This window comes from Astatotilapia calliptera, chromosome 23, assembly GCF_964374335.1.
Source record: "Astatotilapia calliptera chromosome 23, fAstCal68.1, whole genome shotgun sequence".
NCBI lineage: Eukaryota > Metazoa > Chordata > Actinopteri > Cichliformes > Cichlidae > Astatotilapia > Astatotilapia calliptera.
Genome location: NC_137443.1, coordinates 23,180,855 through 23,207,032, shown reverse-complemented (window position 1 = coordinate 23,207,032; position 26,178 = coordinate 23,180,855). Strand labels below are relative to the sequence as shown.

General features: G+C 40.9%; 1 protein-coding gene across 1 annotated transcript in view; it reads right to left on the bottom strand.

Annotated features, from left to right (window-relative positions):
* The window catches only part of LOC113016400 (receptor tyrosine-protein kinase erbB-4), a 366,846-nt gene that overhangs the window by 171,658 nt on the left and 169,010 nt on the right, over positions 1–26,178 (bottom strand). Inside the window, exon 2 of the mRNA XM_026159217.2 lies at positions 17,419–17,570. Within this exon, the coding sequence (XP_026015002.1) occupies positions 17,419–17,570 (152 nt within the window). The remainder of the gene's footprint in view (positions 1–17,418; positions 17,571–26,178) is intronic.

Sequence of the window (26,178 nt, the reverse complement as noted above, 5' to 3'; positions counted from 1 at the left end):
TGACACACAGCCCTATCCTACATAAGCTGCCTTTATAGGTTAACAGTATCAGTATTGGTATTGGCAATACTGGCTCTCTGTTTACTTTGTATCAGATCGACACCAAAATTTGCAGTATCGCACAGCACTAGCTATCGCAACACTTAGATTACTTAGATTAATTGAAAAGTCATAGATGACCACCAAGCAACAGCATACAGCAAACAGTGGTGCCCACGATTTTCACAGCAGGCAACAGAACTAACTACGGTAACTCAAAAATCTTTAGGTATTGATTTGGTGTACTCATCGAGAGTAGATCATTGTAATCCAATAAAGGTAAAACAAAGTGGTAGAAATGATGTGCCCCCTCCTCTGGAGAGAGAAACAAGATTTATTCCTAGCTTTTGAATAAAACCAGCAGCTCAGGGTGTTAAAACTGACCTAGCAAAATTGAGCATTTCAGCTCAGTACATGACTAACTGCCTTTTCCCCTCTCCTGTTGGTAGGGCGTTCAGTGTCCTATAGAGAAGCTCACAAATTCAGTACTTCTCTTTCACATAGAGTACCTGTGCACAGAATTGCGCTAACACGTTTATTTTCACCGCACTGAGAAAGACATTAACTCGTTTTCTTCTAATAAAAAGCACACAGAAGAATCTGCAAACTAAAATCACGTTGAGGCCAGAACCAGGCAGCTGGGGGAACTGATTACAGCCATGTCAGATTTGATCTCTCTTGTCTGTTTATGTGCGCAGGCGTGCGCGTGAACTGGTGAGAGTGAATATTTATCCACCATTTTGTCTCCGTGGAAATCGGTTTCAGCGGCATCATCGGGACTTTGCGGCGAACGACACGTATCAGGGCTAAATTACTTCATTACTCCAGAATCAAAGCGCCGTAATCAGAGACGGATGCCCTATTTTTGCAGTAATACAAAGCGTGTACACGTGTGTGTGTTTTTGTGACTACTACTGTAGGTCAGAGTAAAGTCTGTCAGTTTTACTAACATGCTGTCAACATGATGATGATGATGTATCTCTGACTGAAGCCTTTAACAAACTTAAACTCCCCTTTATTCAGCTTTGACTGTGTCTGTGTGCAGTCAGGCCAGCAGACACGCTGGTGCGTCTCTTCATTCTGGCATATTGCACTATGTTTTGTGTAATGTTACACTACCAGCCTACAAACTTGTGAATTCTCTGTTCACGATTTGTGTTCGCTTACATCATGCCTCACTGGAGTTGAAGAATTTTGTCGAGCAGAAGACTAGACCCTCTCTTTATCCACCTGATACCAGCCCCACGCTGCCTTACACAAATTATAAATGTGACTTCTAGCTATTGCTTCCACTGAAATCGTGTCTGCAAGGGTATCGAAGTGTGCTTCTGCTTCTTTTCCTCTCTTTAGATATTTTGGGAAAGAAACAATCTTGGACGGAGCCTTTGGACACCGCCAGGCAAGCTGTTTCCTTCTGTTTTCAGTCTTCATGCTGAAATAAGTTCGCCGGTTACTGTGGTAACTTCATATTTAGCAAACAGATAGGAAAGGTGTGCCAACCTTTTCAGCTAGCTTCAGCAATAGTGAATAAACCTTCTGTACTACACATGGATTCAAGCAGGATAATGTGACAGTACTTCTGCCTTCTACAACTAAGGAGTGGAAGTTCGACAGTCCCTTTCTTCACCAGTTCCTGCCAAAATCTTGTAAGTAAAAGGGAAGACACTGGTATCCTTTCTTTCCTTGACATATAATGACTCTGCTACGCACATTTATAGTGATCCCAGATGGATCAGAAGCATGAAAAGTTAGCAAAGAAATACTTTGACACAGAATAAAACTGTGCAGAATCAGAATAATATCTCTTCCATAAGGCTTTTAATTATGGTGTGACACAAAGAGGCACGGCTTTCAGAATATAGCACAAAATAGGTCCAAGCCATCACTGAGGATCCAGAAGCAAAGGAGGTTATTGAGCAGAACAGCAAGGCATAAATTAAACCTGCATCCAACCTGACGATTACTTGTGAGGAACGAAGCTGACAAGTACCGGTGAGAACTGCTCACCATCTGCATGCATATTTTAAGACGATCTACAACAGTGTAGGTAAAAATAACCAAGTTTGACTTGATACTTCAGGGCTGGTGTCTGCTTCATCTAATTGTGTGGTGTTACAAGCTTGGAGCAGATTATTTTTGTTGCTTTGCTCTTATGATACAGTACGCGGTTTTGCGATGGTGAAATCTGTAAGCTCCAATCAATCAAGTGTTCCGCGTCAGTGTTTACCAGTTATTGATGAACTTGATGGGACTGTCATGAGATTTATTTTTAATTTGTTTGATCATAAATTGGAATATTGGACAAACTGAAAAGTTGTCAAGAGTATCATATTAGATGAAATGTCAGAGGGCTACCAGAGTTATTAAGAGTGCAATAAATGGCTGCACCAAATTGCATGGCAATCTATCAAAGAGTTGTCAGGATGTTTCACAATATGAAATCTGAAAATGTCAGCCTTGAGAAAATCTTCATAAAAAATCTGGATATACACACTGGGAACCACAAAACACATGTAACACAAAACCTTTGCATCACTGAACGTCTTTATTCAGCTTCTTTGTACTATTTTCACTGTCAACATGTCAAAAGAAGAAATGCTGTACAAACCAGTTTACCAAAAATGTTGAGAGGCTGTACATGGTGTCAATAAAGATAAAACACAGCGACCTGAAGAGTCATTTAAACAAGGGTTTGGCAGTTAATCTTAACCATGAGGCCATATGAGAAACTGGGACTGTTGTGGAGGGCTGCACCAATAAGCTTAGAAGGAGATACAAGCAACAGTGAGCAGAGTCGACTTTAGCTCACTTTAGCTTCTTCCAAACACCTTGGAAGGAGCCGAAATTGTGCCGGAAATCTCCTTAATCATGTTATGTAACCAATGAAAACTTAAGGAGAACCATCAAAAATCTCTTGCAGTTTTGGCTACAATTGTATTCACTTGTTTTTTTTTCTCTGTGGCCAAAGAAGGTCACGTTTAACACCGACTGTGTCTATATAATAGAATCTGTTAGCCGGAGCTCTTTTTTCTGTACAAATCTGCCTTGTTTGCAGTTTGCAGAGTAAAAAAATTCCACCTCAAACCACCTACTTTTCAAATCATCTTTTTTGAGCTGGTTCTTTTAGGGGTCACCACAGCAGATCATGTGCCTTCATCTCACCCCAGCCTTCCTCTGTCACACCAACCCCCTGCATGTCCTCTGTCACGGCATCCAAATTTGTCTTGTCCCTTTCTGATCACTCCCAATGAAAATCGTACCATACCTCCAGCTCGGCCTTCTGTGTTTCTGTCAGAGCCACCGTCTCCAAACCATACATCATAGCCGCTCTAACTACTATATTGCAAACCTTTCCCTTCACTCTTGTGTATTTCCCTTCAAAGTGCTGTGATAATACTAATCCAAAGAAAATTGGCCTTTCATTTTTTGAAAATTAAGGCCTTTTTTTTTCTTTTTTTCTTTCTATTTCTTTCTAGTATTTCATGTTCTCTAAATGTTTCCCTCTCGAGAATTATAGAGGCTATGTTAGGAATTAGAAAGAAAATTTTGGACGGCATTTCGGGTGCAAATTGAGAAGGGCTCGAGTTTCTTCACAGCAGGGATGGCCATTCATAGAAATAGCTAGTTCAAATCCATCATAAGAGAATACTCCACGGATTAGATGGATCACATGCATGACAGCAGGCATTTTTCAGTGGGCTCGACAGTATTATTATATGTAGAAGCCTATTAATAATTCTCATGTAGGTATAATCTCAGTAAATTCTAGTAACAACTTCCGTTGAATGCAGCAAAATGTAAATTTTCATCATGCAGTTTCTTCCTCCACTGGTTTGTAAGACCTCACAGTAGGAGAACTGGGAGTGAACAGTTCAATCACACCAACAGAAAGGCAAGGTGCACTAAGACACGACGAGTCACAAATGCACACGCATCGTAAGACGCACAGATACATGCTCACACTCGCACGCAGCGTAAATGTCACAGAGGAGTGCAATTTGTTGCTTCCGCTCAGAGCAGCAGCAGCAGTAGTGTGATGCGGGGTGTATTTTCCAAAAGAGAAACAATTTACACAAATTCATAAATGAATCCGAGGCTAAGATGCACTTCTAATATCTGCAAAGGGGACTCGGGAGGGAAAAGGCTGGGTGCTCTAAATGTTGGCACCAGTGTGACTTCTCAGTCTGTTAACACTGCACCGGAAGAAACGTTAAACCTCAACAGCTATGTGTCACCAAGTTGAATTAGAACATGTGAGAGGACATTATTGGGGATTGATACTAAGGTACAGTAATCTGAGTTAGTCCCTGTGCCCAGATTTGGGGTTATTAATGTGTTAATGCCTGGTATGATAGCAGATGTGTGAAAAATGCCAACACCCCCTACACATAACCAACACTTGAATACTTATCCCAAAACTGCTAATGAGTGGTATTTAGGGCAAATCTGATCCCACATATCATTACAGTCAACAGACCAGCTGATTGTAGCAGTGAATCAACAGAGCTTAACCAGTTTTTTGAGTTGTAGAGTTCAGTTTTACTTAACACACCCAGGCCTGGTTACTGCCAGACCTGCTGAAACAAGAAATCACTTAAACAGAACCTTTGCTGCTTCAGGACGACTTGATGTAATCGATGGAACCACAACAACAGTTCACAGCTTGAAGTTCAAGAGCACTTGGGATATACAGCATGATAATGATCCGAAACACACCAGCAAGTCCGCCTCTGAATGGACTCAAAAAATGAAACGAAGGTTTTGGAGTGGCAGAATCAAAGGCTGGACTTAAATCAGATTGAGGCACTGTGACGTGACGAGTTCTACAAAGAAAAGTGGGACAAAGTTCCTCCACAGTGATGTGAAAGAATCGTTGCCACTTATCGAAAATGCCTGATTGTGGTTCTTGCTGCCAAGGATGGCACAACCTGTTATTAGAAAAAAAACAAAACTAAATAAGCCAGGAAGGGGGCAAACACTTTTTCACAGCATTGTATCCATTAATTTCTCAGCTTGTCCCAAATTACAGGGACACATAATGATAAAGTAGTAGTAGTAAGAGTATGCAGCTATGACAATTTATATGAGCGTAATCTCATTAAATTATTTTCAAAACTACTAAAGACTTCCCTCTAACTTTATTTTGTCAGTGCCTCTTTTCTCCTTGACTGTAAGGACTTTGGTGCTTTTCCCTCCTATCTTTACATATTTTGCTTCCATCATCACGTTATAAATAACAAAAATATGGGACCATCAAACATTCAGAGTGTTTCTCATGCACATCATGTGGTCCTTCATATGCAAACACCGCGCCTAAATCAACAATAGAACTATACAGAATTAAAGAACTTCTGTTGGGCACACTGCGGAATATGCAATTGGAAAAAATCTTATAAATCATTGCGAGTCACGAAATCTTTAGGAAATGTCATAAAAATTCAATATGCATACATAATATATCCTGCAGCAATGACTTCATATGCCTTCAAAAAGGCATATGAAGTCAGAGAATGGTTGCACAAGCACAGCAAGACAAAATTGTTCAGTCTCGTGGACTGTGCACATAATGTAACTTTTCATAAGTTAGCAGATGAGATCAGAGGATTTCAGAAAGTTCATGGGAAGCTGTAGGAGACAAGACTAGGACAAGAGAAACTCCATTATTTATTTGTGTTATTCCATGGCCTTGACTCACTCTAACCTGAATGAATGAGATTCTCATTAGAACAATCTGTGTTTCAAAACTTTTAAGTGAGTGCACCAGGAAAAACATGGATGTCGGGGCTTCTTGGCTGTATTTATGTTGGTTACCCTAATATATGTAAATGTATGCAGGTTACATGAGGTATTCTGGTAATTTGATGATGAAGGGAAAAATGTTTTAAGAAGTGGTTGTACCGTTTGGCACACAGACAGGTTGCCACTTTGCCATTAAATGACCATCCTGCAGCAACCACGTCACTATCTTAGAAGGAATTTCTGTTTCAGATCTAAGTAGTTCAGGCTTGACTCTGTTGCCGTTTACATACACAGACAATAGGATTACTTCCACTCAGATTTGTGATTTTCAAAGATGTATTGCAGTAAAATTGCCACTTTAACGCACCAAAGTCACTTTGAAGGTGGCAACTGTTTGAGTGATTGCAGACCTGGCCCTCTTCAAAACAGCCATTTCAAAGGCAATAACACTAGAAGTTCATTGCACAGAGTAACAATAATTTTGACTGTGTTGCAGTCTCCAGCCACTGCTTTCCATCATTAGGCCATCATGTCAATAGTGGTGTCCCTCGCTCTCACTAGTAGTTGCCTCAGTCATGTGGGTTGCCCATTTTACATCACCAGTGGTTATTTCACTTGTTGCCACTTGAAGTCGCTGAATGTCATTGATTATCTGTGGTCTCTGTGGTCAGCAGCATTGCTTTCTGGGTGGATGTCCCATAAATTTGGCTTCTTTGGTAGGCGCAAATCTTCAAGGTCCAAATCCTGAGGATGTCAACTCGTCAGGGATGGTGTAGCCAGTCATGTATGGTTTGAGTCCATTAGGATTAACAACGGTACGTTCAATCTTTATGACAAATATCTGGTCCAGTCCTTACAGGATCATAAAAGATGCCTTTAAAACAAAAGATTAGGTTTTTCTTCATATGAGATAAGAAAAATGCCTTCTTTTGGAGCGAACACCATACATATCTCACACAGTCAGCTGTGGGAGTCAATATCTCCTTTAAACAGCTGTATTTTAATGCCCAGTCTCTCTGTGTTACTCACTCACGTTCAGAAGAAAAGAAAAAAACATAACTATAATGTATTCATCTCTGTGACTTACCTCTTTGAAGATGAAGACACGCATTTTGTCATCAAACCCCACATGTCAGCGGCAGCGAAGGGATAATTTCAGGATGTGAATTTTAAAAATAGCGCTCACTAATAAAACCATTTGCACCTTGTAATAAGGTAGCACAAGTGTGAGTGAGGAGAAATGCCACACAGTTTGACACTCGGTGAGTCACAGAGCGGGAAATGAACTTGTTGTAGAGGAGGGAAAGACGCCGCCAGAGCTTTATCCATTCCTTTCGGCCCCATGCATCTGCCACCATAATTTGTGATAATGATGGCGTCCCAGCAGGGCCACTCTGCGCAGAGTGATTCGGAATTGATTTAGTGCATTAATTACGACCCTGTTACGCCACTGTCATGGACAATATTTTACAATTTGATAAGCAAAAGACGCGCCGTGGGATCATTTTGATGAATTGCGAGGGTTCGGCGGTGGCACGCTTTTATGGTCGTACCTTTTAATTTAGCGGTAATCACTCCCCCCCCCTCCAAACCGTGGAGGAAGCAAGACTTTAATTTCACCTCCGAGACCTCTGCTCTGCACCACGTCTGCTTTGATCAGGCAGACAAAAAAAAACAGGCGCGCAGTCGACCACACACAATGACACAGAGGACGAACCGATCCTGAATGTGAGGCAGGTTCTCTGCCTTCATGCTTGCGTGAACGTGCGTGCTTCCTTAAAATGTACAGCATGCGTGTGTGTGTGTGTAGGTATGTGCATTATTTCTGTTACTCCAGCTCCAACTTTCCAGTGCTGGAGGCTAGACTGCTAGTCCAGTAATGAACAGGAGCTGTGACTATTATACCACTTACTAATCCCACCCGGTGCTCAGAGAGGAGTTGCAGCCTCCACGGGAGTCAGGTTGAACAGTGGAAATCCCAAATTTATGGTTTGGCCTGTTTTTCATTGTGTTTTTACACAATATTTGGAAGTGTGTAAATAATGTATATACACTACTTTACTATGTATTTTATGTGTTCTTCCTCCTTTATTTCTTACCCAATTCAGCCAACCTACCCAACACCAACTTCTTACCCAACTGTCCTGATCATGAAGACTCCTTTTACCAGATAATAAAATCTATAGATTGTTGTTAATAGACTATTCTTATAGTTTGTACAGTGTTGTAAAGAAGTATTTGCCGCCTTATGATTTCAGTTTTTCAGACAATTTTCAGACTTACATGTTTCAGATCAAACAAATTCTAATGTTAGACAGAGGTAACCTACATAAATACCAAATGCTGTTTTCAAATGATGATTTCATTTCTTAGAGGGGTAAAAGTCATCCAGACTTATCTGTCTCTGTGGAAGAAAATCATTTTCTAGAAATAGTCCTCACAGCTGGTTGTGCAACCAGAAGTTTGGACTTTGACCGGGCCACTCCAAAATCTTTTCAGAGCAATTCAGAGGTGAAGTTGTTGGTGTGTTTTAGATCATAGTCCTGCTACATAACGCAAGGGCTACAATGGTAATAGTTGAAAATGTAACCGGATTGAAACCTTTCAAATAGTTCTATTTTCATCTCTATTTTCTATTTTTAGTCCACAGAGTATTTTCCAAAAACTCCTGGGGATTAGCCATGGCGCAAACCATTACCAGCTAAAGCTAATGCACCAGTCCATGTAGAGGCCAAATGGCACACTGATTTCATACTTCTACCAACCTGTATGACTGTATGACGGACTTAAATCACGCATGTTTGATATGGCACTGAGATGCTGTAGTAAGACATTGCTGTTCTGAGATTGAACTCAGTGTTTTGTCTTTTACTAGGCACATTACAACATGTAAAAACGTGTAACAGAGTCCAACAATCCCGGTTTAAGTTAAAATAGATAGTAAAGCTACAATCACTACCTCGTGTTTTACTTTTTCATACAGCTGATCACAGTGAATGATGACCCCCTTCTGAACCTGCTAGAATGTAGAGGAGGATGCCTACTCTGATTAAAAATTACAATGAATCAAGGGGATTCAAATTGGGTGAGTTGATGGGGTTGAGTAATGATGGCAAACTATAGCAGAGCCTGAACATTAGGCTGCTAAGCTAATGTTGGAGAGTGTGTGTTTGTGGAAAGTTAATACACGTCCTAATCAAGGCTCAGAAGAATTCTAATGTGCACTCTATTCAAAAGCAGCTCCATTAACTAAAATTGTTCTCAGATACCAAACGTTTAATCACAATTAATGGTTGAAAAGTGTTTTCCATTAGCTCTCTCTCTCACACACACGTTAATCAGATTAAGCTCTTAAAGTGGTCGGATCATGCCATTTACCCAAATTTCTGTAACTACACATAAATAGTACACAACTTTATATTTTTAACACAAGTAGCGCTGGCACTGTTATCCAGCCATTGACTTGAACACTTCTCCATGTGGGGTCAGAGGGGAACAGGGGTTTTTCCAGTGCTGGTTTGTAAGAAGCGGGGTATGTCATGGATAGTTTGGCAGTGCATCAAAAGGGGCTTATAGCAACACCAGATTTAGCTAAACCCTGTTGCTACTCTAAGATGCTTAACTTGGAAGACGATACACTATTCTGTAAGAAAAAGTAACACAGTATTTTAGATGTGATGATGTCCACTAGATTAGACACTTATGATCACTTTCTGTCTTTATCATATCAATCGGATATTTCACATTTATAAATGATTTGTCATACTCAACAAATATAAGGCTGGGAAGTTCTGGTCCCTCATTTATTTATATTTCGCTTATGAGGAGCCAGACTTTGTGGGAATTTGCTGGTGGTTTTGATCAATAGCTCTCCAGGGTTTCAGAAGGTATTTTAAAGTGTTTCTTTTCAAATGACTGCTTTTTCCACTCATTTTCAGTCCAGTCCTTGTACCTGACCATTTTCAGAGGAATGTTGGTTTGTTTGTTAAGCTGCTCAACACTGGCCTATGAACCATTCAACATACAAAAGCAATGCCTAATTTCAGGGATGAACCAGTTTTGTGTCTACACATAACAGACATACTGGCAGAGAACCAATTTTAAATTGTATGTTTAGGGACTTTGTTTCTAGCAGCCTCATTTTCTCCCATTTCTTTACTTGAATCTATGAAAAATACAAAAGGTAACATGTTTAACTGATAACAGTTTTTAACCATGTTGTACCAACAAGGTGATTCCCAAAGAGCCAAAAATATGGCATGATCTTCAGTAACTATCCGTTGAAGATAAATAGTAACTGAAAATCATCATGGAGCTGCATTTCAGTCGGTGGTGTTGAAGACCTTGTCAAAATTAATGAATTATGAACACAGAAAAGCACTATTAGATTTTGATGCACCATGCAAGACCATCTGGAAAATATTTGATTGGCAGCAGCTTCAAATGCCAATGCAGTAAAATCATACCTGGATAGAAAAACACATAGTAGAGCACTATCAGTCATGGATTGGCCTCCCCAGGTCCTGGACCTCAACATTATTGAAGCAGTGTGAGATCATGTTGACAGAGAACAGAACAAAAGGCAGAAAGCAGCCTGGAGAACTATTCCTGAAAACTACTTAAAGAAATGATGAAAAAGCTGCCTAATAGATAGACTGTGCTGAAGAACAAAGGTGGTCACACCAAATATCGACTTTCAAGCTCATTAGAGTTGGGCAAACTCTTATTTTTTGGTATTTCTATGAATGTTTTCACCTATTTCCAATTTTCCAACAAAAATATAAAGAAATGAGGGGTGGTTCAAGATAGTTGCACAGTAAAGTACATTGGGTAGATACAGTTCTTAGTTAAAGGTGTTTTTTTGTTCTCACTGATGTTACTTAGACATAGGCCCCAAAGTAAAACATCAGGCACTTTGAAAATGTGTTATGAAACAAACATCAATGCACCAAAGCCTGATAGTCATAAAAATGATCAAGGCGTGCACCTCGGTGCTCAAATAAAACAGCTGCACTTGCAGCAACAAAGCAGAAGTAATAACTTGATCCAGTCTAAGCAGCAACTTACATGAAAGGAAGCATTTCTGCTCACTTTGCTAGCTTTTGTTTATCTTTGGCAATCAAAGAGATAGAAAGGGTGGAAATGACAGAGCTGCCAATGCTTAGCTGTCAGACATCAAGATGTTTTTGGTCGTTTATGTTCATTCTTTTGTAAGTCTTTAAAAAAAAGGTTGGTAGAGTAAGTGCACACATATGTTGTAGCTCTAAAAAGATGCATTACGGATAATAAAAACACATATTATGGCCAAATGTTTTCTCATGCCTTTGAAAATGTATGAAGCAAGGCAATCGTTGCGACAAATAGAATGCTTCACTCATTATTTTTTTCTCTAGTCTCTACTTTCCTGCCATTCTTCTTCTTAAGAGATTACTTAACTCTAGGCTCCACTCTGGTAAAGGAGCCAAAATTTTTTTCAATAAATAAAGAACACAGAGTAAAGTGTTCCATTTTTTTTCTCTTGGACTTCGACATCTCCATTATCCGACAATTAACGAGCTATAAGATACATCGGGGCAGTGCCACCGTGATCTGGCAGGGTGCTGGCTGGCACGAGCAGGGTGCTAATTTTCTCAGCATTAAGAGCTGTAATTATGCAAACGCTGCTGGGCGCCCGCGAGGCGCTAACAGCCCCCCATTCCAAGCGACAGTCCCAACCTTTTATGAGCTCCTCAGCGGTTCAGAGGCTAATGAAACTGTACGATCCACCCAGCTAGTAAGCCCCCCTTCTTCCCACTGTCGCTCGGGATCATGGTGTCATTACGTGGTGAAGAGGCCCTGTGGCAGCTATTGAGCAACGTGGAGCACAATAGCATGAAACATTTATAGAGAGCAGGGACGGAGAGTGAGAGAAAGTACTTGACCTCCACAGTGGCCCTGTACCGTACCTCTCTCTGTCTCTCTCCATGTAAATAACATCCCTCACTTTGAGGGAAGAGCTCTTTTCTCAGTCTCCCCCCCCCCCAAAAAAAAAAAAAAGCACAGAGGGAATTAGAGTCATTGAGAAGCAAGTGGTGGAAGATTCTGCAATTATCAAATCAAGCTGACGTGAGACAATGAATAGATGCTTTTAATCAGTGATGAAAATATTTACAAGTGATTCTCTTTATTCCTTTTGCCAGGTACCATTAGGCATGGAAACTCTACTGGAAGATTGGAACACCAGAAAAAATAAGGAATAATAAAACGTTGCCTGGTCTGATGAGTCTTGACTAGGATCAGAATTTGATTCAAATAACCCGAAAGCATAGATCCGTCCGGCTTTATATCAACACTTCGAGGTTTTTGGTGTTTCTTGGCACACTTTCAGCCCCTCAGTGCCAACTGAGCATTGTTTAAACACCACAGCCTACCTGAGGATTGTTGCTGACCATGTTTATCCCTTTATAACCACAGTGTACTCATCCCCTGATGGTTGCTACCAGCAAGGATAACACGCCAGGTCACAAAGCTCAGATCGTCTCAAACTGGTTTCTTGAACATGACTTTGCTGTACCTTCTTGAATCAATGCCATAAAGAATTAAGGCAGTTTTGGAAGAAAAGGAAGTGTAACCAGGTACTAGCAAGATACACCAAACAAAGAGTCTAGAATTTAGGTAGTGGACTGTTTAACACAGGACTCCACACAAGTCCAAGTTCTAGAGGACAAATTGGTTTAGGATTTGGTGACCATGAAAGCTACAGCATATGATTTCTATAATTTGAATGCTAAAACATTTGCTGAGCCCCCTGGGCCCTATGGGTCAAAGACCTGTTATCCTAGAGGAGACTGCTTCAATGGAAAACAACAACGTTGGCATAGTGGCCCCACGGCATATAAGGGTTTCCCCTAGAACATCATTCTCTATAATATTATATTTCAGAAGCTTTTAGATGTTCCTCGCTGTATAAAAGAGGCCACACCTTGAGAAAGTACACAAAGTAAGTGTCAGTATAGTATATCATAACTAACTAGGATGAATGGCAAACATGTTGAAGGGCAGACACGGTGAAACAAGTGTGATAGAGTGGAGTATGAATTACTGCCTCGCGGTAAATTAATGGCATAGGACCGCACTCTCAGACAGAGAGGCGAGCGATCAGAAGAGCTCTGAATAATGACACGGAGAAGCCGTAATCTCTGGCTACCACTCCGATCTCAGAGGGTTAGAGCAAGGACATAAAATAAGAAAAATCCCTCCAAATCCGAAGAGGTTATGACGTAAAAGAGCAAGGAGGAAGCTTCATCAAAGAAAACGAACAGCACCACTCTGAGCCGAGTGACCTTTGCTCCGCTTAAGCGTGGCCTCGTTCGGATGCACGTATATGCATACAGTAAGAGGCAGCAGACGTAGTCTCAGGATGTACGCTTTGAGAATAGCTGAGCTGCAGAACAACTGAACGCTTTCATTTTCAGCTCAAAGCCTTTGGTGGAAGAAGTCTCTTTTCTCGCCTGTCTCATCTGACTTTATATTTTCCTCTCTCCTCTGTTTCCCGGCTGTGCTGAACCGAAGTCACATCCTCGCTGCCATTCTTTAAAAAAAAGAAAAAAAAAGCAGAAATGAGTCCCGGTTAAAAAAGCTGTATCTCTGTTTTCTCTCTGTCTCTCCTTGCTGGTGTTTGCCAGAGATAAGCTCAGTAAAGAGTGTCTCCGTCTGCATGTCGACATAGAGTATACACCTCAGTGACCGTGTCATTCATCTCCCTTTATTGCTCAAGACTGTGTGCGTGTCCAAGAATGTGTGTTTGTATCCCCAACTTGTGATGGATTCAGTCCTCTTGGGGGAACTTTAGAGAGAGTTTAAAGCGCACCCTGCAACACGAGCGCTTCGCCGTGTGACGTTTTCGTGGTTTCGTGGATAGACACCCGGCCGCCGCCGCGCTCTCAGCTGCAGACCTGGCATCGCGCCCTGTGTTTTGCAGCGCTAGCAAGCAGATTGATCCGGCTTTAATGAAGAGTCCTTCAGCCTAGGTGACATCATTAGCTGCTTGTGGGCCACTGCGGGCCACTTGGCGCGGCTCCTCGCTTCACTTCTGGGAAAATAGGTCATTGTGAGTGACAGACAGACAACGTCCAAGGGAGCTGGCCAGCAAACTAGAAAGAGGGGGTATGCAAGGCAGCAGCATGGTGATGCCCTTCAGACACCTGTGACTGTGGTCACAAAACATTCATCTCTCTGCTTAAAGTACTTCTAAAGAACCACCGACACTTTCAGAGAGAAGTTTCTACTAAGCACGAAAACGTCTGGGAACTTTCGAGACCTGATACTGCTTGTTAAGAATTTCAGCTGACAGTGATGATAGTGATGTCACTTCTTATCTATGACTAATATCTGCTTTGCCCTTCACCTGAGTTCCTTGGTCTTATAGTTATTGGTCAATCCAATGAGTGCATTCAGACAAATCCTTACTATACTGCAAACTTGTTTAAAAAGCCCTGTATTACAGGATGTGAAGCATTAACTAAAATAAGTACATAAAACAGGCATCAGTGATACTGGACACTGTTGTGACACTGATGGAAGTGGAGGTGGGTTGCAAAGCGATCAGCATATTGATGAGCTTTGCATCATCAGCTGGCTGTGTTAAATCTGTCTAACACTGATCTTCCAGGATTGTAGGCTGAGCCTGACTTCGTGGCCTGTATGACCTGATAATAAGATCTATTAAAATCTTCGTTCATACCCTCATCACATAATTTCTATTCGCCTTCCTCCGGATTAGACTGGGGTCGACTTGGGGGCAGCTGACCTCTGCATTGGCAGTAATTTAATACATGTGACCTCCCATCAAAGCCAAGAAATCAAGACATTAAAGGCTTCAAGTATCTCCTTTATTTAAAACTGTGTCTTGAAATTTGACATATTTTCCACACAGGAAAGCTGCACAGTGACTGAAAATGCTCCACCTGTGTGGGCCTGTAAGGTATGTGAAAAAAAGCATCAGGATGTATTTGTAAGTAAAAATTGGCCCCAATCTGCGATATCTGAGTGCACTGAACAGAGGCAGAGACTAAGTAAAAGTCAAGGAAATGTGCTTTAGAGCAAAGCTGCACCACAGAAGGCTGCAGAGCCATATCATCCATCTAACTGTCAGCACCTCACCAGGCTAAAATCACCATGCCTTCATGTCTGTCGCTGCCCTCTCTTCCTCACTTCTGCCCTGTATCAACCTCCCCCCCCCCCCCCCCCATTCATAAACACACAAACACACACAATAGCTGCACACTGTAATTTTCACACAGCAGCTGTTTTTGCCTGCCATAAAAGTGACATCCCTCTTGCTCTTCTCTTTCCTCTCTCTCCTTCTTTTCTTCTTTTTTTTACCTCTCCATCCCTCTGTGCCGTGGCCATCCATTCGTCCATATATACTTTATGTTCCTCCCAAGCTGCTGATTTTCCCTGTCCTAGCGTTTCCACGCTGCCTGCGGCTCAACGTGTTTGAGCCTGTGTGCTGCGCTCAGATGTGTGTATGTGCAGATGATGTGCCGATGCTGAACTTTTCATGAACCATTATGCATATGCTCCAAGTTTAGGGGCAGTATTTTAAGTTGCAGACTGACAAGCAAGAGGAACAGGAAGCAGCGTGACTTCACTGCTTATGGTTAAGAATAGAAAACAATTTCCATCTGGTTTTGTTTGGTGATCAACAAGTCAGAACTGATTTTTATTGATTTTGTCTATGCAACTTTTTACAGGTAAACTCTACCAAGCTTTAGAAGGGTCCATGAGTGAGCTTTTAAAAATCCAGGTGGGGTCTCACTGATTTCTTGTAGCCAATAGGATTACTGCTTTACAACTGTCCCCCCCTCCCGCTTCACTTTCAGTTAACAATCCCCCAGATGCCTAATTGTTTCTCTAATGATGCTGGGCCTAATGGGACTGTTTATGGTATTCATTTGATAGCTCTGGCCCAGTAATTAGACTGCACCTCACTTCATTAAACAGCAGGGAGGAGGGACTGGGCCTGGTGGCACATACAGTATGTGTGCATGCAGTAGAGAAAAAAGTGAATTTTAAAACACAGGCCGGATGACACACACACACACACACACACACACACACACACACAGAAACACACACACTCCAAAAGCAGCTGCAGACCCAGGAGATGACTGTGTTCAGCTGGAATGGCGATGGCACTTTGCATTCAGAGTGCCTCTCATTTGCCTGCAGTCTTTCACAGACGTTTCTTCCATTGTAATTCTTACCACTGCCTCTTATCATGAGTTCCATTGTACTGTGATGTGTTGTATTGTCTTGGCAAAGGGCTTCAATCAATATCTATGGGTTCTCTTGAAGTGAATAAAATTCTCAACCCTTTGCTTGTTAAATTATTGTAACTCCCACCAGATAAGAGATTCAGTGAGTCAGCTGCCTTGAATGCAAAAGCGTTGTCTCTGAAAGGCATTATCCAACTTTTTAAGAGTTTGTTAAATTGGTTATCTTTTAAAATACATTTCATTCAGCACCTCTGCAATCCAAAAAAAGGGGGGGGGGTTGTTTTTTATCTGCAGTAGTTTAAATTTGGTTGCTCTGCTGGCATGGAGAGCACTGAGAAACACTGAGAGAGACCAGTGCAGAATGTAGCAAACATCAGTGACCACTCGTATACTGACTGACTCAGAAACAGCACGAAAAGGAGGGAGAGGGGTGGAGATGGGCTCCAAAGTGGCTTGCATGTGCGCACCAACTATAATTAGCTCATATAATGGTCCTTATGTGCCATTTTGCCAGCTGGATGTGTTGAAAAGCATCTACTGACCCATTGGGTGATGTGAGCTGGCATCACCTAATGGGTCCGATTTTTGCAACTGACCATGTCCTATATACATTTGTGGGAGCGCCTTAAATACAGAAAGAGAATATTTAAATCAGACACGCAAATCGATTTATCAATATTTGCAACATGGAGTTTATGGCTAATTGCATCTATATTTAACACCAAAAACAAGCACGTCTATTGTACTTGATGTTGAAATGAACTGACTGTGTTTTCTAAATCTTGACTATAGTATATATTTGGATCTCGTAAATATGTAATATAGAATCATTTTACTCAACAAATGAACTCTAATGAGTTCAGAAAACCTTTTCTGTCTGTGTGCGCCGTGTTAACCTTACATCTTGAACATAATCAAAACTGGGTTAAGCCTCCTGACTGGGATCTCTGTGTCCGACTGAGATGCCGAAACATTCCAGCTCTTTCTTTGTGTCTCCAAAAATACATTCCAGCCTCATCTCTGTCTATATTTAGCCACTATCACTTTTACTATCCACATTTGTAGTCCATGATTTATGCATAGTTTAGCACAATGATGAGTCAGTGAAGGTTTAAGAGGATTATGCCTTTATCTAAAAATCTTGATTTTGCACTGACCATAAAGTAGTGAGTGTTTACGATGGAGAAAACAGAATGAGTGAACAGAGACAGAGCCTGAGCGCTCTCATTGTAAAACATTCACCGTCTTTCTGCCTGTCTCTCTCCGTGGTCCTGAATCCCATCTGTTGCCCAATACAGAATGCTAAAACGCCCAGTCTTTCTCTCTTGCTCGCCATCAATCCATTAAAGCAAACGGACCAGAGACGGTTTCACCCCCGTACCTTGAGGAAGGAGAGGTTGCGGTTTCGATCAATGCTGGTAATCTCCAGATTCCCCATGACGACTTCGCAGTTCTCGTAGAGCTTCTTCAGGGTGCGGTACTGCTGGTCCAGGTCTGAGAGTGTGCTCAATTTGTTCTCTGTACCAGGACAAACTACACACAAAAACAGAAGAAGAAGAAAAAAAAGGGTCACGTTTGAGACAATTTGTCTTACAGAGCATGTTAACTATGCTGACAGATTCAAAAAGGGAGAAACGCAAACAGTGTAATTAATGATTTTCAGCCATTCATGACCACAGTAGTCATTATGCTTAAAGGCCAGCAGGCTAGCTAACTTGATTACATACATACACAACACTTAAAGGTCAGCACAACCAGTTAACCTAGATAACTTAAACAGCTTTTTCTTTTTTGCCCCTCTTGTAAAACTGATGGAAAATCCCATATATCTGATCTCACTCTATTCTATAACTACAGCCACGGCTGAACATGGTGGAATTTGTAACTAAAGCACTTGTCTGCTGATGAATCGCTTCACTGGCGTGTGCTCCGAATGCGTTAGAATGAAATCAAGACAAAGAAACATCCAGGAGCGGAGATCTGAGGACTAAAACCGTGTGAATACGAGAGCTCGACACAGTGAAAGAACGTGAACGAGGGAGGGCTGAAGGACAGAGGGAACAGTGGGAGGGAATCGAGGATTGAGGGATTACATAAATTGCTGAAAGGGGAGTGCAGCAGACGTGACCCTCGACAATGAGGGAGACGCGAGAGTGAAGACTTGGGGAGGGACAAGTGGGGTTAGAGGGGTGGATATCATTTCTCTGAGGCACTGACCTACAGTCTAGGTCTGGCACAGGCACACCGTTTAATCAAAGATATTCAAATTGCATTGGTTGACCTTTACCGAGGGTTTCACTTGGAGACTTTACTTGGCTGACGAGAGTACAAGACTTTGAAGATATTATGGGGAGTAGACACGACTCTGTTGGTGTGTGGGAACCCCGGGCAATTAGATAAGGGTAGGCTTTTCTCCCAGTTTTAGCTGCGTGCACAAAAACAACCATTTTTGTTCCCTACCTTACTGCAAACTCTATACTGTAGAAAGGCATGAAAAGCAAGGAAACTTTCTAAGAGTCAAGAGCAACACCATAACACCACAAAACCAGCCACGCATTTATTCATCAAAAGAAGAGTGAAATAAAGAGAAAAAAGGAAAATAATACAAAAAAGTAAATAAAGTTAATTAAAAGATTCTACAAATATAGCAAAAGTAATAGAAATAGACATCAAATACAGAAAAAGTGCAACTTTTTAAACTTTTTGCAACACACAGTGAGGACAGACAATGCAAAAATGCAACTACACGAGGAAATTAAAACATCAGAAAATACACGAGAGACAAGACAAATAGACTACAATGATTTTATAAATGAATTATTACCTACATTCATTTTTAATGCTATTTTGTGTTTGAATATTATGTTTTTATGACTCATTTATTAAAATCTTGACAGTTTTGGTCCCCCATATTCAACTCTTTTGCTAAAATAAGTAATGTAACTGGCCGTCTGCAGTGCTCATGATAAATGCAACACAATCGACTAATGCAGTGGCTACCACTGTAATTAGTTCCTCATATTTGCGCCCATCAAGCCCTCTTTCCGTCCCTGCCAGCATTTCCACCAGTCACTCAAGCTCCCCAGCCTCAGTCCTGCGACCATCTGCTCCATTCAGCTGGCACGATCGCCATGTTACCGCAGGCGCGACCAGAGGTTTGTGTGTCGGTTTGTGCGTGCGGCGTGGCACCAGGATGGAGTTTGGCTCAATGTAATTAAACTGCTCATTAAAGTTTGTCAGCAGTTCAACTTCGAATAGGTCTTACTTTAAAACAGAATAATCACTTTTTTTTTTCAGATACAGCACCAACTGTTTAGGTTAGCAGAAGTGAAGGAAATAGAGATTGAATGAGCCTATTGTGTCTTATGTAGAGCAAACATTAAAATTTCCCATAGACAAAGGCAAACTAGAGTGGTGAACATCATGGTAAAGGAAATGTTTCCCATGCCTTAATTCACTCACACCAGATCATATACGTATTGAAAGTAAATATATGGTTTATTATTAACTTATTATACATTATATATCCAATTAACGATGATATTTTTCATCAAACAATGAAACATGATGTCCTTAAAATTTCCTGTTTTGGGACCTTGGAAAAGGCTAAAATACACTTAACCTTAGGTAAATAGCACTCCCCGATGGCAGTGGGCTCCCTCAGCAGGACAGCATGCCCTGCCAACAACGGAATAGCTTGAGGAAGTTGAGAAAAAGTCCAAGGCCTTAAATCTCTGGCTGTCTTCCACAGAGTTTCTTTTGTCCACCCCCCCAACCTCACTACCCCCAGTTGGTTGCAGCAGATGGCTGCCCCTCCCTAAGCCTGGTTCTGCCAGAGGTTTCTTTCTGTTAAAATGGAGTTTTTCCTTCCCACTGTCGCCAAGAACTTGGCCATTAGGGTTGTCTGACGTTTGGATTTTCTTTCTTTTACTTTAGGATCATTGTAATATAAAGGGACTTGAGGGAACTATTGTTGTGACACTCAATCTGTCCAAGCATCGATGGGATGAAGCAGAACAAGCCCAAATGCTAAATTTAAACAACCCGAAGGAACCAATGGATCGAAAGTCGGTATCCCAGAAAACACCCTACATCCATGCTCCATTGGCGTGATTGGGACCTAAACAACAATAATCAGGCGGTTTCAACTTTGTAGCTGACTGCTCCGTAAAAGAAAGTCTAAAGTCTGGTCCTTACCAGGTCTTAAAATTTGGAAAATCCAACCCTCTAAGAATACTGATAAAGTCTTTTTTCCCTCAGCGTTGTGCGAACACACACCTGAATGCTTCAGAACAGCAAGCCAGAAGTTTTGTTTTTATAGAGGTGCTCATACTTGCTGATTCAGATAATCAAGTGCATTTGATTACCCGTTTAATTCCACTGGAAGCAGTAAAGGTGGACTTTTTTTTGTATTTCCCTAATTTTAAGATCTGCTTTCTGTTAGCCCCCCTGTCTCTGTCTTCACATCTCTTTTTTTGATATTTTCTGCTTTACTTTGAAGGTTTGTTTTCCATCATGCCTTCTATTAGTTTTACTTCCTCCTTCGTGACTGTCCAGATTGTTTCCGCCTGTTTCTCATTCACAGTCAGCCCTCAGTGCATGAACACTCGTCCTCCCCTCTGTCTTTGTCAGGGTGTCTGTGTATACTCCCTCATGTTCCTCTCTGGGTTATTTCTTTTGGCTTCCTACTTACTCCCAGCTCCTCATGGTTTTGCTTCTTTTTAAAAAATGTTCTTTGCATTTTTGGACTTTGATTAATTTGAACCGTTGATCTGTTAAAGTTTGGTTTTATTGAAGCCTCAGCACGCCACCATTCGTGACACATAATTGTCTGAATGCTTCTCTTTGTGCTTCAGTGTGTTTAAATGACTTTTCGTGTGTTTTGCATCCTTCCGGTACTTTGTATGTCCGTTCACTTTGGCTTCACTTATCTTGTTATGCACTTTGCATGATGTGTCTTTTGGAAATTTGGATTTAATTAAAACTGTGGTGAGTTGATGCAGTTGATGCAGTGGAACCCCGACTTATGAATACCCCGTTAAACGAAAAATTCAAGTTACAAAGGCACTGAACGGCAATATTTCTGCCCGTGTTACGACAAAATGCCCGTGTTACGAAATCCGCTGACTCTGATTGGCTGAGCCCAGAATGCCTACAATGCCCACAATGCCTTCCGAATCATGTGACAATCCCGTGGCTTTCGTACTTGCGCTTCGCTGATCTACTTGAACGACGTATTGTTGTTGCCATTAGCAATTAGCCTATAGCCTATCGTTCACTCAAAAGGCGCGATGGGTGCTTCGACTTACGAAAATTTTCGACTTACGAAAGACCCTCGGGAACGAATTAATTTCGTAAGTCGGGGTTCCACTGTACTTCATTTTTGTGTTTGAAAAAGTTATATTTTTGCAGTTGGTGCTGTTGATCAGTCTTTAGATAATTTATTTTACCTCTACTTATATAAATTATAATCAGTATTTTATGATCATCTGTGTGTTACTTAATCTACAACCAATTCCAACCTAAATCTATATGAAGCTCAAAATAATGTAAGTTAAACTTTTAATGGCATGACTGCTGTCCTTTAGTATCACCCACTTGCGTTTCTCCTCCTGCTTGCATATTTTTTAAAGCCAAAGTTCACATTTTCACACTCAATAGCAAGAAATTCAGGAAAAGAGAACAAAAAAAAGAGAAAAAGACAAAAAAAAAGAAAAAAAAAGACAAAGGGCTATTGCATAGTTGAACTTGGCCTCATATTGAACAACATTGAGAGCTCATAAACTCCCATATTGCTTTATGGATCGTTGGCTCTGCAAAGATGAGCGCACTTCCTCTCCTCTGTGATCCACCATATTGCTGTGGGTACAGGATGCATGGGGCCGAATGGCAGTGAGGGGACCTGAACTATGGTGATAAATGAGATTTGCTGACCACACACACACACACACACACACACACACACACACACACACACACACACAGATTAGTTATTAGATGAAATGATTTAAGAGTGGCTACAAACTCAAAGGAAGTCTATGTGAGGCTCTAAAATTGGTCTGATCGATAAACGCGCATGTGTGTGTTTGTGTGTGTCCGTGTGAGTGAGAGGATATACTTTTTTCTGTGTGTAGAGATGAAAGGTTAGCGAGGCTTCTGTAATAATCTGTTATTGAAACCTAGTTGCAAGTGTGTGTGTGTGTGTGTGTGTGTGTGTGTGTGTGTGTGTGTGTGTGTGTGAGAGAGAGAGAGAGTTTGTGTGGTGATAAAAGATCAGAGGGAAGAGGTGAAAAGTGAGGCGAAAACAACTCTCAAAAACCAATATCAGTCAGCCGCACACACACACACACACACACACACACACACACACACACACACACACACACACACAAGAGAGAAATAGCATTCATTCAGAGTGAGTAAGCAAGCTAAAACCAGGCAAAGGAACAAAATCGAAAGAAAGAGAGACACAATCTTTTATTTGTGAGAACGAGAACGACGTCCCCGAGCATTAACATTCACACCGACGCGCTCTACTGTAAATGCTCTCTTCTCTGGGCTGGTTTCAAAAGTGTCCGAATCCATCTGCTCTGCATCTCTATTTCTCAATTCTTAATTTCTTTTTCTCTGCCTCTTAGCCATCAATTCCTTTGTTTCTGTCCTTTCTATTGTTCTGTCTCTCTCCCACAACCATCGGTGGGAGTTGTAAGTATTGAGCTGCAGCTCTTTTCCCCGTTAAACCATCAGGTGACACGAGGCCGTGTCCACTTGACGGTTCAGGTGTGTGCGTTTGTATCTCGGTGTGTACAGTCTGGGAGCTGATATATGCCAGGCAGGACAATGGGTTGAATATACAATGGTGTTTTTTGCAGAAACACAGGCCAGGCAGAGGGGTGCATTACATAAACTACTTTACATTTACAACACAGAGAAACAGCTCAGCTTATTCAAACGGAAACTCAAAACATGGAATAGAACCTTTAAATGCCAGTGCACTTCTTTCAGTGTACTGTGCCTCTTACTCTATGGCTGAACCCCGGTGACCCTGAATTGGACTAAGGGAAGAAGTTGGATGGATGGAGGATCATGCAGTTTTTCTTGCACAGGTAGCAACTAGAAATTGCATAAACTGAGTTGATTAAATGGATTAAGGTTAGCTAAATCTCACGGCCACAGTTAAAAAGACAGAAAACAGTCTGTAAACAGGAGGCTCTCATGTCAAAGTCACATGCTTTGTTGACCAAACCATCAACTGCTCCTCACGAGGCCTGGCAGAGCTACAGTAGCGTCACACTGTTTTGCTCCTTCCAGACAGAACCATTATTCATCTGGCCACGCCAGCTCCTTGTCAGGCAAAAGGTAAACATAGGTGGTTTGGTGCACTTAAACAAAGAACGGGCACATTTATCAGCAGCAAGAGTGAAGAAAGGAAAAACAATGGGCAGAAGCCACAGGAAAGAAAAGAGGAAACAAAAACAGACAGGACGGTGAATGAAGCAGAGAAATGAGACTGCACGTTGAACAGGTGCAGCAATGAGACAAACAGTAAAAAGAAAAGAGAGAGCGAGCCACTGGCAAGACTTTTTCATAGTAAAATGATCACACCCTCAGCAGTAAAACAGACTGCAATGACTCATCGCTTTACTAGAAGTGATGTTCTCAGTTACGCTGATGACGTTTCCAGCTTTGTAACTGGAAGGAATGAGTGATATTGATGGCGGCTAATAAAAAACAAGGAGGATGGAGATTTCATTGTATTTATGCACAGTGCTGTACACAGTCTTTAGCAGATTCTGAAAGTGGAGATTAATGGGGAGAAGGTACAGGTAGAGACATGCGAGTGTATGCACAGTGATTTTGACACATTTCTGACCCATGCATGAAGTAAAAGACGAAAGCACTTTCTCACTGAAATATTGAGCCGTGCTTGTTCTCATTTCGCACGCCATCTCTTCCTTACAATCCTTTCCTTCTCTCTGCGTTTGCTCTCTTATCATGTTTCTGTCCTCCTGTTGCAGGTTTCATATTTCCAAAGTTCTCCTCTCTCCTTCCCTTACCGCTCTCAGATACTGTAAAGAGACTGAACAGTAAGCAGCGAGGCTGTTATCAGTTATTCGAAATTGCATCTGATAATGTAGCGGATCATTTTTCTGTAAATCCCGCTCGGTTTGGGAGGGTATTTCAGGGCTCTGTCACTAAATGCAAACAGTTATGTCTGAGAGAACAGCTGAAGTAAGAAGTGCTTTTTTGTAGTTGTGAACAACATAACCTGTCGGAGTTAGAGGCAGATACAATTGCATCACCCACTGGTCTGGTAACGCTCATTTTGTAGTTAAACATTTATGCTTTTAAGACGTCGGTGTCATGAAACCGGCCACTGAAAGCAACAAGAGGCTTGAACTGTAAAACTGTAGCCAAATAGCCTTCTCAGTGCTTTAAAACAACTTTATAATAAAGATGTTTTAAATTGTGACCTCCTTAGCCACATCGTTTGTTACAGTGTTAACATATAGTTTTATTTTTGCTGATTTTGTTGACAGGACACAAGATGAAAAAATAGGACTTTTACCCAGTAGGCTAATAACTTTACTATGAGCTGTAATGTGACGTTACATTATATTAATTTATGTTATATGATTGGATATAATGCTAGCCCAAAGTCAAGAGTGCTGTGACCCAATCTTCACTCTGAATCTTGCCTCTAATCAAAATACAGGAGCAATTGATGGGTTTCCTTAAAAAACAACAACAGGTCTTTGGTTATAAATTGTTAAAGCTACCCAGTCATATGCATAGCGTTAAGGCCAATGTGCTGTCCCACACTTTGGGAATTGCGCCTTTAGACTAGGAGCACAGTTGTTTTCACAGTGGTGATGCCAGCTCAAAAAGACAAAAAAAAGTAAGCAAGTAAAAAAGTTGCTACTTGCTGCATGTTTCTTATCAACGATTAGGGATAGCGCGGCAGCTGCAGTCCATTTTCCACGTGTAGCTTTATTGTTCCCATCGGTTCTGGGAGAACTAGCCTCGCTACATATGCTAGCTGTGGTACCTACAGTACTAAAACAAAAGTAAGTACAGTCGCGTTTTTATAATTTTGGTATTGAAATCTATAGTAGGTATGACATCCCTATGTGCAGCATTCAGTTTTTACAGTTCTTTACTCTAAATGGTGCTTTTTTGAAAAATAAAAATCATGTTGTATTCAGTAATACTTGAAACTACTAACTGAGACAGTAAATACAGAAAGAATGTGGACAACTGTGGATGTAGATCACTAGGAAGTAAGGTAGTTTTAGACATCTATGCATTCTGCCAATTGTTTTGTAACAGGAGAAGTCACCCCCTGCTGGCCATTACAATGAATGCAGGTTTGAGACACTATAGCATTAGCTTCATGTTCAGGCAAATGCTAACTCCCTGTTTGTCTGTACTTTCATTTTTATTTTTGTATTGTTGACTTTTGTTATTAATTTGTTTTTAAATATTATATATATGCTGTTATTTATTTTATGCATTTTTCATCATTTTATTTACTTTTATAATTATGTCACACTAATAAACATTATTAAATTTATTAGGAACTATAAGCATTAGCGATTAAGGTATGAGCAAGGGGTTAATTCATCATTCATATAGCATTACTCCTCCTTACTATGTCATTAACAAACACAGATTATTATGACTATGTGTATGATTATTACTAATAGTGATGTAGTAGCAGCGATAGCGGAACATGGTGTAACAGATAGATGAACATATTTGTATTTATAAATGGCATACTAAGGAGGAGTAATGGTATATAAATGCTGAACTAATGACTTGCTAATACCTTAGTAATGCTTAATAGTAATAATAATAATAATAAAAATAATGATGGACTGCATTTGTAAAGCGCTTTTCGGGGCCCTCAAAAGCGCTATTTAATAGTGTGACATTATTATAAAGTGCTACCACTTTTATTTATATTCATACTTATTTTATGCATTATTCTATTTCACAGACTGTATTGTGTTACTTATTATTCCATCTTTTTCCTCCGATCATCAAGGTATGAAGGGTGCCATATAAGTTAAAATGTATATGTGTCCAAAAAGTCTGACTTCTTTTCTTTTTCATCTATGTTAGAAAATTGAGATTAAGA